At 38.8% G+C, this 14,609-nt stretch overlaps 1 protein-coding gene across 1 annotated transcript; it reads left to right on the top strand.

Moving 5' to 3' along the window:
* The first annotated feature begins 10,726 nt into the window (after positions 1-10,726).
* leap2 (liver-expressed antimicrobial peptide 2) lies at positions 10,727-14,119 on the top strand. Its single transcript, XM_041780180.1, has 3 exons — positions 10,727-11,056; positions 11,693-11,871; positions 12,844-14,119. Exons 1-3 carry the CDS (start codon positions 10,967-10,969, stop codon positions 12,896-12,898), a joined length of 324 nt encoding a protein of 107 aa, XP_041636114.1. The 5' UTR covers positions 10,727-10,966; the 3' UTR covers positions 12,899-14,119.
* Positions 14,120-14,609: the final 490 nt, after the last annotated feature.

Raw genomic sequence — 14,609 nt, forward strand, 5'->3', positions numbered from 1 at the left:
CCAGGTTACTCAAAGAATCTCCCAACCCACTTGGGAGAAAAAGTGATGCATTGCAGTCAAAAATCAACATTAATTTTAAATGTTTAACTGATAAACTTCAGAAAATGGGTCAACACATATTCTTACCAATAGATTTTATTAGCTGTTATATTGTGATTTTAGTTATTATGTGCAAATCTAAGTTTCACGTCAATATTCAGCAGATCAAAGGTAACAAAAGTCAGCATGTTATGAAACGCACTTTGCTCTATCACACAGGTGCAGTATGTGGGTCAAGGAAGGTCCAACATTCAGCACTGTTTACTGACAGACATGAACACACTTTTACTGGCATGCATGTGCATGAACACACATGAGTCATGAAGATATGCACTCAAACGTGCATGTCAACCATTAAGCTGTGACCCATTCAGCTCCAAATAAACAACCTGCATGAAGACATTTTGCTGATTAAATAGAATTAATTTGCTGCAATGCTGCTTCAAATGTGCCATTACCAGTTCATAAAGTCCTACTGGATGAGATTTAGCACTTTTCTTATAGTGGTGAGGTTTTTAGGACAACTTTAAGTGTGTCATTCTCTGCTTTGCACCATAAACCACCTCTTCATCCCCGGGTTAGTAGTCCAGTGAACTGTGATGATTCCTGCCGACCAGGTTTCAGCTAACTGACACGTCTGTGTCACAGTAACCCCAATATTCTCAACCTACACTGCTCTAGACATGTTTTCCTTCACATATATTGCATCACAAATGTAACAACAACAGGTTCATTTTCGGAGGCCCATTTTGGCCTTGATGGCATGTTTTTGAGGTTGCTGATCGATGCTACTGTGACTCAGATGGGTTTGTTTTTTTCTTGTGAAAAGTTTTTTGGTTCCTAAAACTCCAGTCAAGAGTTTGACATAAAAGATACACAGCTCTAGTTCTTTGGGTGGATTTTAAAGTTAGACCTACAGCCTACAGATGGCCACCCATTCCCATATATTAAAAATGCACCAAAATATGGAATAAATGGAAAATCCTTTGAAGATTAAATGTCACAAACACAGGGATGTTACACAGTTGAAGAAGTAGCTTGATACTAATCACATTAGACTGATGGCGGGCAGGTCGATTATTACAGAAAAAATGTGTTTTCAGTTGGGTTACTGGATGTTGAAGATGAGGCAATGAGTTGAGGAATGTTAATCTAAATATCTGATTGTTTTTAATTTGTGCACTTTACCTGAGACTTGCAAATTTACACTACCTGGAATAGTTCCAGTTGTTTTCAAAGCCCCATAAATCCTAAACTTTTATAGCTGTAACAGGACATGTCTCACAGTGTGATATTATTGTTCCCTTGGAAAGGTAAAAGACTGTTTGGATTTGTAATGCTAGGTTTTGGTAATTGTTGAAATAGTAGTATTATAATTCAGGGATGCATGATGTTATTCACCTGACATCGGTATCGGCAGATATTGGCTTAAAAAGGCAACTATCAAAATTAAAATTTCTGCTGATATTTAAAACCAATATTTTGGCTATGAATCTCAGCATGTACACAACTGTAGATTTCTGCGTTTGTTACCAATAAGCTTTTTGTGTTCCTGTTGTCACAACCACGACCAGTTGGAAAAATGATGAATGACGTTCTTGCATTAGCCAGCCATTGTTTTTAGCAACATTGATCAGTTGCTAGCCAATGAGCCTTTAAAACAACACATCGCCCAGTAGAGGCAGACTGACTGTTGCTACACAAAACATGCAACCACAGGGTAGTGCTGAGAAACAGCAAAATGTTCTGAAAACTGGTAAGAATCTCAGCTTTTGCTACACTTAATGCTTTATGCCACCATGCTGTGTCGTCAAGGCCGGGGTGCTCTATGGAAGAACAAATTCACAACTTTGGGAGATGTTCTATTTGCCACTTATGGTCGGAAGTCGGAATACGACAAAAGGAACGCAGCATAAGAAAAAAAACTGTGTGGCAAGGAAAGAAAGCTACTAACTCAGTATGGTCACCTCACCACACAGAAACCCAGCTGCCAGACTTTGATTCCACAGCAGTTACACTAGTTTTTGTGAAGGTGGAGGCACTGCACTGGATATAAATGGACACAGCAAAGTAAAACAGCAACACATGAGCAGAGACAAAAAGACAACACTTCCCACAGCTAGTTCTGCCAAATCAAAGCCTGTTACTTGAAATCTTGCTGAGTAACTAGAGTCTGAGTCAGGGGTAAACAGAGGCCAATCCATTAATGTTTCTTCCACAGTTTCTCCAGTAAGAGAAAAGTCTTATGATTCAGCTTTAGGATAAGAGCAGGGTACATATTATCCTGGCAGCAGGAGAAATTGTTGCATGTACCTCTTTGTCATTGGACCTAGACCGGACTGGGCCAAACTTTGAGTTGAAGCTCAGGGCACAAGCACACAGTGGAGGGCAGCGGGTCCACTGCCCTGCAGGCGGTGTTATTATGGTGGTATGGCCATGAAAGAAGGGTAACAGGAGGTTTCATTACTTTGGACTCCCTGCAGTTTCTCCTCCAGTTTCCTCCTATCAGAGGAAAAAATGTTCTTTTCACACCTTGATGTGAAGTGCTGCAAATGCTACTGGGAAGACAAGTCCCTCAGACTTCCTGTTTCTTTGTTTGAAATTTACCTCCAAATTATAAAAACAGACCTCTACAATGCTTGCTAGGCCTGAATCTTTTTTTCTTTTCAAATGGTTGTGCCAAACAGCTGCTACACAAGGAAGTGTGAACTTCTGTTCTGATTGGACCCTATATGCTAACTGCTAATACATATTTGGTTTGTTTGGTATGATACATAATAGTTGAAGGTCCAATAGGAACTTGCTGAAAGGAAGAACATTGTCATTTACCATAGGAGAATGGGGCATACTTTTCTCTATGAATGGATAATCCCCTAATACTTGAATACCGGGACAAGGTCAGTTGTCCAATGAAAAGGCCTAATTGAGCTATGATATGAACGAAGTACGTAAATGTACCGAAGCTTTCCCAGTGAACGGTGACAAACATAGTGGTTTCACTGAGTTTTTCATTAGGCAGTGACCAGTGGTGTCCTTTTGGCTTTTGTAATGCAACAATAAAAGTCAGGGGATCTCTTTATATAGCTGAACAAACTCAGAAAGTGGGAATGTTTGAAACCATTTTAATCACCATCCATCCATGGGTTGTTGATATAATTTAGTCTGGACTTTGCCACTTTTTCCCACTTTGATGCAATATAGTAAACCTAGTTTCTACCCTGGATGGACATCATGACCTTATAGAGTAGCCAAATGGAGCATAATCACATTCAAATAAAAGAATGGTTCAATACAGTCTCGACATGCAGACATGAGCTGAGTGCCTGCATCACCAAGTGAACCTTTGATTATTTCAGCAATGGTTGACAATATGCCAGATCACACACACAGAACAGTCAACAGAACATCTGAGTCAACAGCTATAAATAACAAGTGTTCAAAGATGGGAAAATTATAACAAACATGTTTTTAGAATCAGAGTTTCTCAGAGGTCAAACAGGGAATGCTTGTTTGTTATGATATGTGGAAATGTCCACTACATCTTTAAACTATGCTATTGTTCTCTCAGATAATGGGTATGGTGGAAAACCAGTGGCAAGCTAACCCAAAATGTCTAGGAAATGTACAGAATCATTAAGTGAAATGTACTAAAATTATTTAGGGTGGTACATAAATGACCAAACTGTGGCCTAAATGAGGCTTTTAGCTGACTTTTAACATTTAACTCCATAGAAGTACCTTTACTTGTCAACCAAGGCCCAGGCAAGGCAACTCAGATCAATGGAAGAATCCAATCCAGAATACAGTAGCAGTGATGCCACATAGGGAGTTAGAATGTGTTTGAATGTATCATTTGTCCCCTCTTGGGCACCCTTTTTTAGAGAACTGCTAGCCACATGTACCAGTTTTAAAGAGACAGACTTTAATAATAGAAATATGTCAATCTAGTAGACTTATTTTGCTGATGGCTGCAATGATTGCAAGGAACTTAAATTACATGTAATTGACTGGCACCAGCATGTTCTGGGTTTGCTAGTTGTTTAGCCTACTAGGCCAAGTCTCACCAAATATCCAGAAGTCATTTCCAAATACTTACCTGAGCTTCAGTATGTTGCATTGCACCAGAAGTGTTTGCTAATTTAGTCAGTTCATGTAATTCAAGTTCAACTCTGGCAAATTTAAAAATTCAATACAGTATCGTCTGCGTATTGTCTAAACCATGCTCATTACAGCAGTATCTTTTCAGGCACAGAGAACCACAAGGAATTAATCTGGAGGATACCATTTTTACGAAAGTGTTGCACAGTCTGTGTTTATGAATATCAGCAACCATCCTAGCTAGCTCGCTAGGTAAATTGCATGGGATTAAAAGGTACTGATGTTTTCTGGGCAAGTTAACTCGTTAGCCTTGAGGTCAAAGTGCCATCAACTATAGACATTTTCTCAAGATAACTTGCATTGTGTGTACAAATGCATGGTTTATGTTATCAAATTGACCCAGCGCTACACCGTCCATGCTCAACTTAGGCATATTTCAACATAAAATACTGTGTCATCAGCGTATTGTCTAAACCACTAACATAACAGCACTGTTTTCAATGAAACATGGAGCCATAGAGAGTAGAACAAAGGAAGGTAGGTCTTCATTAAATGCTCTACACCGTCCATGTTAGCAGAACTGCTTACTTTGAGTTTTTTCATGAGAAAGAGATGCCTCTGCTTCAGTAAATTTGTTGCTCTATTTACAACCATCCTAGTGATGTAGGTGATAAAGTATAACTGATTGGCATTGTCATGCTGGATCTGTCTGTGAACGGTGAGAGTATGGAAGTTGTGGAGCAGTTCACCTACCTTGGCAGGGTAATCCATCGTTCTGCAGACTGCAAGGCTGAGATCAACCGCACACTTGGACTCACACATGGGGCTATGGGTTCGCTGAGCAAGACAGTGCGGTGACAAAAGTCAGTCTTTTGATCCTTGGTCCTTCTGGTCTTGCTATTCTCTAGTGAGGCCTGGATGTTGACTGATGACCAGAAACGCTGACTTGACTCCTCTTTGACAACTTCTCTTCAGCATATCTTAAGGTATCATTGGCAAGACTGTGTGTCTAATGCCAACATGCTAAGGAGAGGGGGGATGGGACGGGTCAGATGCCCTTTTAGCTGCACATTTACGGGCCTGATCCAACTCTCTGCATAGTGGGCCCAGGACCCCAATGGGCTGGTCCATACGCCAGGGGCAGCCATGTATGCCGTAGAGGGTGCAGCTTGGGAGATACCTGGAGAGGTGGGGCATGGGTCTGGCACAGACCTGGAGGATGGCCATCAGGAGGCCAGAGCATTGCAGGACCAAGGTTGATGCAGCAAACTGCTCCCATACCTGACCTGGGCTGACTGGCATTATCATGCAAGGTCGGTTTGAGTGATATGTTTGAAGGCTACAGTATCGCCGAATGGACAGTGGTTATTTGCAACGGCTCTTGTGAGCTACCAGAAAGGTTGTAAAGTGCCAGCAAATGCACAACAAAGCAAGTCAAAGCAAATTAAACCAGTACATGTCATTTGATTTTAACCCTTTTAAATATCAACGTACAAAACTGTGTCATCAGCAAAGTGTCTAATCTGTTGTTACAACAGCACTGTCTTTTGGAAACAGGAGCCATAAATAGTTGAACAAGGTTAAATGCATTAGACTAAACTGCTAATTCTGAATCTCTTCCACAAAAAAAAACACAGAAGGCTAACTTTTATGGAACATGCTAAGACAGTAGGGAAACATCTCTTAGAGGTCTAATGTTCAGATAGCAATCTTGCAGACTAGCTGGGTAAATAAAGTGAATTCTTAGCACTAATGGGGTGGAGCCTATCTAGCTGGAGGAGATACATCATCCAGTAGCCTAAAATAATTTTCCATCAGCCAAATGAGCGACTCAATGGGTGTTGAGTAATTTTGTACGTAACACGCTTGTTTTTGTAACCTGCTGACTTTTGTTTCCTTGAAAAATTATTGTCAGTCTGCTTGCTCTTGCTGTCCCTAATGGTTTTAGATTACTTTTCCAGAGAGAAAGCAAGATAAGAGATACACTTTGTCACCACACTTCCTATCAGAAAATGACTGGCTTTGATTCAAGGCCTGTCCCCATTTATAGGGCTTTCTGGGTAATCCATTTCATTGAACACCAGCCTGCTCAGTCCACATGAGGACTGAAAACTGGTCAGATGAGGGCATGTCTGTAACCTCTGTTTGATCAGTTTGTCCAAGGGAATTATTCTTGTCTTTCTACAGAACAAATCAAAGTTTAAAGTACAAACAGGCATACAGGTCAGATAATTTTTTTGGACTGATTGTGCTAGACAAAAAACTGCCAATGTCAGCCTTAAATCTCCCCGAGTGTACTCAGGATTCATGCCCAATCAAACAAACTGTGCTAACACTGAAAAATGCCCTGGGAAGAGAAACAGAATTGAGAGTGGATCTTATATTTAAGGGCATGTTTCAAACAAATTACTCCTTGTTCTGTCAGGTGATTGAAAGATCAGAGGCATCTGCATCTGTGTTTTGTCTGTTTATCTGTTCAAGAGGGCCCACACGCATGTCATCAACTGTGTTAAAGTAGCTTGTTTAAGAAGTTCTAATATGCCATGAGAACAAAATGTCAAAAATCCAGTGTTCACATGGTAAAAGCGATCCATTTTACCTTTTCGATTGGGGTCCAAAGATCTTAATATATCCCCTCCCCTGAGGCCTAGTCCCAGCCTGCCCAAGGGGTCAAAAACATCCCTTTAAACATAACAGCATCTTACCCTGGATTTTGAGTTTGTGGCTATTTTTCTTGTAGTAAATTTAGATCAACTTAAGATCTTTTTTTTTAGATTTATTTTTGGGCTTTTCATGCCTTTATTTTTTAGAGGAGGACAGCGGATAGAGCTGGAAACGGGAGAGAGAGTGGTGAGAGACATGCGGCAAAGGGCCACAGGCCGGATTCGAACCTGGGCCGTCTGCATATATGGGTAGCGCCCTAGACCACTAGGCCATCTGCGCACCCAACTTTATATCAATTTTTGATCCAACAAAGTCCTCAAATTAACACCCAATGAGGTATATTAACCAAATATCACATCACTGTTTTCTTTAAATGCATTTTTTTGATATACTGAGGGAGAAAAGCTGTTAAAAAGTCAGCCTTCCAGCCTGCAGCACACAGTGATAAAGAGCAGTGAGGAACGAGTGAGTGAGTGGGCACTTCATTATACTTTATTGGAGGAAAAAGAAGCACATACTTCAAGTGATATTCTGTTCTAATGCAACTCAGTTCACCCAATGTATGTGTGAAGAACAGTGCAGACTGTAGTCTCTGTTAACAGACTGATGATCTGTGTGTTCAGTGATTTCTGTGCGTCTACTCCTCATCCTCACTGCTCTTTTTACATAAAGTAGTAGACAAGCTATGTCTGTAATACAGGCTTCTGTGTTTTGCACATTTCTGTTATTAAAGAAACTCAGAAATGTAGTTAAAAACTTCAACCATGACAGCCAACTTATTAAAAAAAGTCAGATTAATAACAGGACAGGCTCAGAGAAAACATTTCACAGGCTCGGGTAGGTTCAGGCTGGAATTTTTGGGCCTGATCTAACCTTTAAATTCAATCCACTTGCATAAGTCCTTCTCTTTCTTGCATCTGCATTCCTTGCGGTTTTCATGAGCTGTTTTGGTCGTTTAACTCTGCAGCTGCTCAGCCTGCCAGGCATTGTCTGATGAGTCATGCTCAGCGCTAATATTTTATTCAGATGTTCTAGGTTTATGTCATACAGGGTTCCTGTCAGTCTCGTGCTCCTCTAGAGGCCTGTCGATGATGAACTACCTTACTGGAATCAGTTAAAGAACTTTTCATCACATCTGTCTTGACTAAATCGGCAATACAGTTTATCTCCTTTTTTCCTTTCTTAGATAGGAGTCATTTTAGATAATTTACCTTAACACTTCAGTTTCATCCTCATCCGTCCTAGAAACCTGACATTTGAACAGGGAATATTACTGTGGCTGCATACCATTGTGCATTTAGCTTTGGACCCTGAAAATGCTAAAATTGTATAACTGTTGATCCTAAAATGGAGTTTTTGAAGATATGTCTTGTAAATATGATTGTACTCTCACCTTTGTGTTACTGACCCAGTTGACAAGTTGAGGCCATGTGCACTCAGGCTCCTGTTATATACTCACTCCAGGCAAGCTCAACACGGTGAGACTGACTCGGTAGGTGCTATGCTTTTTATGATTATGAAAGTCAGTTTGGCTGGCACAATACTCCAACATACAAATACATAATTGGGAAAACAGCAACCTGTGCATTTTTATTTAGACACTAGGAACAAAGTATGGGCAGTTCTTCTGGACTTGACCTGGGCTGCCCTTATGAATAACTAGAATAGACTGGTAAAGTAGAACTACTTTACTGACCTCCAAACAGGTGCTTTATAAAATAAACAAATCAAAGTTCAATGTGCAAATGTGTTTGCTTCTAGCTTTATTAAAAACACTAGGAAAGTTTTTGATTCTATCCCATTTAAGCCAGTAAACCCCACCAAATAATGTATCATGTTGGATGCATGTTTAAAGAGTCTTCTCCAAACCTACAAATTAGAGCTACTTAATTTGTCCAAATGGGACCCATTGTGCCAGCAAGTCGGAATTCAAAACAGGGATGTAAGGGATTTTCTCACCAAATTGTTAAATTCAAATCCCTTTGTCAATCCTGTTTAAACTTCCGTGTAAACTGTAATGCAGCCACCTGCCACAAGTAGATGCTCTTAATGACTACTGCCTTGCTGCCGCAGCGCTCTTCAGTCTGATATAAACGATTGCTAACTGCTATAGCATTGTCAGTTTTTTCATAGAAACAGCACAGTTTAGCACAATATTGATCTAGAATAAAGGAATAAAGTTTCAGCTAAGGGGTTTATATTCAGCTCAGGAATGTGTATGTAAACCTGCAAAACAATGTGACACTTTACAGTTTAAATATGAAGTCAGTTTACAGAATGTATTCACTTGACTTAGACTAGTCAGCTAAACACAATTATAGTTTGCGTTATATGACTAGAAAATCGCTACTTTCTCACTTCCTGTTTCATGGCGAGAAATTTTCCTTAATAGGCTGCCAGAGACACATCCTTTAAGTTTTACATGCGTATTGAAAAACTACTTTTCTACAAGGTTTCTTCTAGCTGTACAACCTGAGAAGTGGGTGGGTTCTCTCAGTGGGGGAGTTAATACTAGAAGGAGGCCTGGTAATGCCTAATTTTACCAGTTTTTAACAGCAAAATTGCACACAGCTGTCTGCATTACTCATTCACTGTGTAGAATACATTGTAGATAGGACGTCTGATGAAAGAGTGGTAACTGGCGTCTTACGGTAAGTGGGGCTACAGTAAAACAATAAAATCAACTTTTTAATGTGTAGAGGGGCAGATCTTAATCATACATGTGAACTTTGAAGCAATTCAGATGTTTGATATCAGAATTAGGGCCAACTTCCTGTGAAATTGGCGAGATACTGAAATGTTTGCAGAATCCTTTATTAAGACATGCCAGTTATATATACTATATTTGAAAATCAGAGCTTGATAGCTTCCAATACAGTAATAGGATTAAGGAAATTGCCTATTTGTGTCACTTCCTGTTGCTAGGAGCAAAACAATAAAATTATCATTTTAATGTGAAGAGGAAGGGCAGATCATGCATTTGAATTTTTTAATGTAGTCAGATGTTTTTCTTATGAGAGTTATGGTAACTTCCTGTGAAATTGGCGTGTTATTAATATTCTTACTCTTGCAAGTGAGGTGTCTGTTAATGAGACATGTCAGTGCAATCCTTCAATAGGGCCCTTGCCAACTTAGTTTGGTACTCTGGCCCTAAAAGTAACTTAAATGCACTGTAGAAGTTTTAAAGTTATTAAAAAGTGCTTAAAAATACAAAGCTGTTTAATTCTCTGCACAAAATTTAATATACTTTCAATTTGATAAAAGAAACAAATTGCAAGATCTGGTGACCTGAGCCCGGTCACACTTGACAGAAATATCTGCAAAACTGATAAGCAAGTATCAGTAGCACGCATATCCAAACATAAAAGTCACGTGCCCTAGTTGTGTGTACTGTGTCTCTGCTTATGTAAACCACACCTGCTCCATCTCTAAATTCTGTCACTGTTGTATAAGTGGCACTGTTAGATTACATCAGGCCAGGGGCATCACCAGTCCAAGATATTCTGCTGCACACAGACTCTGCAGACTGATAAAACCTTATCTTACTGCAAGTTCATTCACACGCACCATGGCATTGACATTTCCAGCGACCTCTTTGCCTCTGTCGACTCTTTTTGCCCACCTTTGTCCGTTTGCTGTCATTTCTTTTTGTTTCGATCACGTGTGTCGAGTCTGTGCTCACACTGTTTGTGGAGAAGAGAAAAAGAGAGTTTGAGACGAAAGTCAAAGACCGAGAAATGACTGAAAGAATGCTTTGGATGGCCTGGTTAAGGGGAAAGGATTTTTGTAAACACATAATGTCATATCTGGACCAGAAAAGGGAGATTAAGAAAGAGGTGGACTGGACAACACAGCATGGCCTGTGACTTCACTCCCTCCCTCTTTCCTTCTCTCTCCTGGGATCATGGCCTGTCTATATAAAGGAGAACAGTGCCTCAGCTGAGTACGCTGAGTCAGGCTGACTTGAAGAGACTTCAAGCATCGCTTCAGTTGATGAAAACCTGACGAAACCTGTCGCCGGTTGCACTACTTTGACTGAAGACGCTCCTGAAAAGTCGACAAATTTGTTGGAGCTCAGGAAGCCATCCCTTCAGAAGAAATTCACTCAGAAGAAAAGGGCAAGAGCTCATCAAGAAACAAAATTCTTTGACTTGAAGGCTTGCTGATGAGCTTAAAAATGCAAGATTCAAGCTTTTTCACTCAAAGGAGAGCGGCAGTAGCACTCAGCTTTGTGCTGCTAGTGCTGGCTCAGCAGGTGAGTGGACTATTCCTGACTTGAAGGGACTAAGAGTAGTTGTAGTCACAGTATAAGACTGAAAGTGGCAAAGACAGCAAGAGTAGCAAGGATTCAAACAGTAGGCTGGTTCTGGCTTGTTACCAAAAAGGTTCAAAGATCTAGTATTTGATTTAATAGTGACAAATGTGTTACACTGTAAAAATAAATGGGTATTTTTTTAAGTATGACTGTGGAGAAGGCACTTCTAATATCTGACTAAATGTGGGTCAGAAAGGGTTTGGATAGTTGGATTAATTCTCTTGTTTCCAAATAATTTAGAGGGACTCAAACATATTTGATGTATCAAAAACAAAAGCTTTACACTTTAAAAACTAATCTGAAAACATTTTTTTAAAGAGTTATTGTGGCAAATACACATCTGATATTGAAATAAATTACCACATAGCAATGGAGTGATTGTTTTAATGATATTACTTTGTTTTTACATTTACATGGATAGTTAACATAACTTTTATAAATATAAATGTGGTCAGTACTTTGTTGAAAAAATAATTGGGAAAAAAATCTGCTTTTCTGGTCTCTTTGCCATGTGATCTGCTCTTCCTGTTTTTCTTGGTTTTCTATATCATTTTTTTTCTACTTTGTTTAAACCAGGTGTGTGCAGGTCCATTAGCCAAACAGGTCATGTCCAGCTCAGACCAGAAAGCAGATTCAACCAGGGTCCTCACTCTGAGGAGGGTTGCCCGTATGACCCCGCTATGGAGGATCATGAACAGCAAACCAGCTGGAGCATACTGCCAGAATAACTACGAATGCTCCACAGGAATCTGCAGGTAAACAAGCCCTAATCCTATCCAAAGACAGATGTTTCTATCACTACTTACTCCCACGTCTGTCCAGCAACGCTAATAAAAGTGGCGAATCAGCATACTAGCCAACACAATTAGCTACAAAAAGGCTCAGCTGTGTTTGATTCATACTTCAACTCTCTTTATTAGTTACAAAAGTTACTGATATTCAATGTTAAATTAAAAATGGAAGGTGTCAAAGGACGTTTCAGCAGTCCTTTTTTACTGTTAACTCACACGCGGTATGGTCATCTTGACTTTTTTTTTTTAACTAATTCCGTTAGCAAGCTAACTATGTTAGCAAGTCAGGTAATGCAGTTTATTAAAGATAAGGCATTAAAATAAGGCCAGGTGGCCTTATTTTAATGCCTTATTTTAATGCCTTATATGGGGGAGGGGGACAGTTGGCTAACTTTATTCCTATAAGTGTAGTTTCCTTTCAACTACCAGAATACAGTCACTGACATACACAAACATCCAGATGACCAGATGACTTTTGACTTATCCTCTGAGCTGTCAGTGATTATTTTAATGTGGCTTAACCAAAGTGTACTGAATGTCAATAAAGCTTAAGATTTATCAACATTTAAAAAAAAAGAGTGCTGTAATTTAGGACATTAATCATGTCCTGGTTAATGCATTAATGCTTATAGAGCTATTAAAAATGTAGTTTGATAGAAAATTAAAGTTTATTGTCTTTTAACAGTGAATCAGTGAAATTTGGTACTACGTCTTTAGCACTTTGGATCTGATGCTTTCTTTCCATGGAATTAATACAGTGACAACAGAGGCTTTTAATTCAGTTCAACCAAATTTCCCCTACAAAACTAAACTTGATTTTTTTCTAGAAATCAGTGTCCTGTTAAGATAAACTGCGCTCAACTGCTGCCTGAGAATGTTTGACCTCAGTAATAAAGATATGTCTCACTTACTCATCTTTTTTCATCTTTTTTTCAGGGCGGGATACTGCTCCAGCATCCAGCGTGCCCCCTCAGAGACTGCGACCTACTAGAAGTACCGGGTCACCACCATGTTTACAACCATAATCCTTATGAGGGGCTCTTATTACTTGGGATATGCATGTACCCAGGATTTTTAACTAGCTTTATATTTATGTTTGCCAAAAAAAGTTGCTGAAAATGTTTATGAATTGATACAACAGGTAAGTTACTTCTAAGGAAAGGGAATTCGGGGAAGTTATTGAGCCCCATAATGTTTGTTATTCAGTAAAAATAAAAAATACCACTTGGATTGACAAGTTGGAACAAACTATTTCTCAAAAGGGCTTTAAACATATCCAAAAATGTTTTTCTCACTGCTAAAATCAAAAACTTTCAGTCCTTATTGCAGATTTTAGGTGCCAAAATAAAAACCAAAATAAGCTTTTTTTTGCTGTTACCATTGTCTTTGAGATTTTAGACTATTTATCTGTTTTATGAATTTTGTAACTTAGTGATCAATAGAGCAGTTCAGACTATCTAAAAACTGCTGGCCTCCAAATTGCTCAGGTTTTCGTCATCAGTTTGTTTATTGATAAAGTTATCTTTTGAATGTGTCCTTCAGCCCAATCATGTTGATAATGTATAGGCTTTCCCCTTTCACCCAAAAGAATCCTGTTCAAATGTTATTTTTAAATTGTCAAATACATGATAGGCTGTAATGTGATAGTGAAATAGCTCATTACAATATGGTCCTGAATTTTAGAGGTGTACAGCACATGGCCTGTTCCAGCATTAAGACATTTTACTAAATGTTTCCATACCTTTATTTATCTGGGCTGTTAAAGACAAAACTGGAAAATATGAGATGGAGATATAAGGAAAGGAAAGAAGAAAGGTAAAGGAGCTGAGGTTAAAAGAAATGTATGTAATGTCTACATCTTTTTTTTCAATCTCAGAATGTGTTAAATGAGCCTAAGTCTGGATCCACTAACTGTTTAATGTGTTTGTTTTTTTGTTGTTACAAATACAAGAACAAATTAAAAAATGAACATTTGTTTTGCACATCCATCTTCTCAAATTGAAAGTAATCAGGGATTAAAATTTCAACACGCCTGCATAGTTTACGTCATGCACAGAGCAGGTGATTGCTGATATTTTTTATAAAAAACATATGAGTAGGATTGCACTTTTAAACACCAATTATCTTTGTACTGTGTCCTGTCTGTTTGTACTGTAAGACGTACATGTGCAAGCTGGAGATAAAAATAAAATAAAAGAATAGACATAAGTGACTAAATGCATTCAAATGTTCTCTTTTTTTGTATTTTTGATTTGTTATTTGAATATTAGAATCAGCTTTATTTGCCAAGAATGATTACACAACAATGAATTTGACTCCTTTTGGCTTTGCTCTCATTGTAGAGGAATTAAACAATAAAAACAAATGATAAATAAAGTGAAAACGTATAAAAAGTCATTAAAAAAATATGTACAAGCTGTTGTCAGAATTGTTTCTAGTATAGACAAGTCTATGAAAATTGAGGGTATGGTTGCAAAATGGGCAAAGAGGGCAAGGATGCTGACTAGACAAGATCAGAGTTTAAATACATCCAAGGAGGTGGGCAGATTTACAGTATATGAGGTAGATAAGATCATTTAAGATAGTTGGTTAGTGCAATGTGCTTATGAGGTAAGGCATTTTATCACAGTGAGCTTTCTCACAGCATTTGAGTTACAGTGAAAAGATCATATGCTTGCAGCATTTAAGTACGGTAAACAGAT

This window comes from Cheilinus undulatus, linkage group 22 (assembly GCF_018320785.1).
Source record: "Cheilinus undulatus linkage group 22, ASM1832078v1, whole genome shotgun sequence".
Taxonomy (NCBI): Eukaryota; Metazoa; Chordata; class Actinopteri; order Labriformes; family Labridae; genus Cheilinus; species Cheilinus undulatus.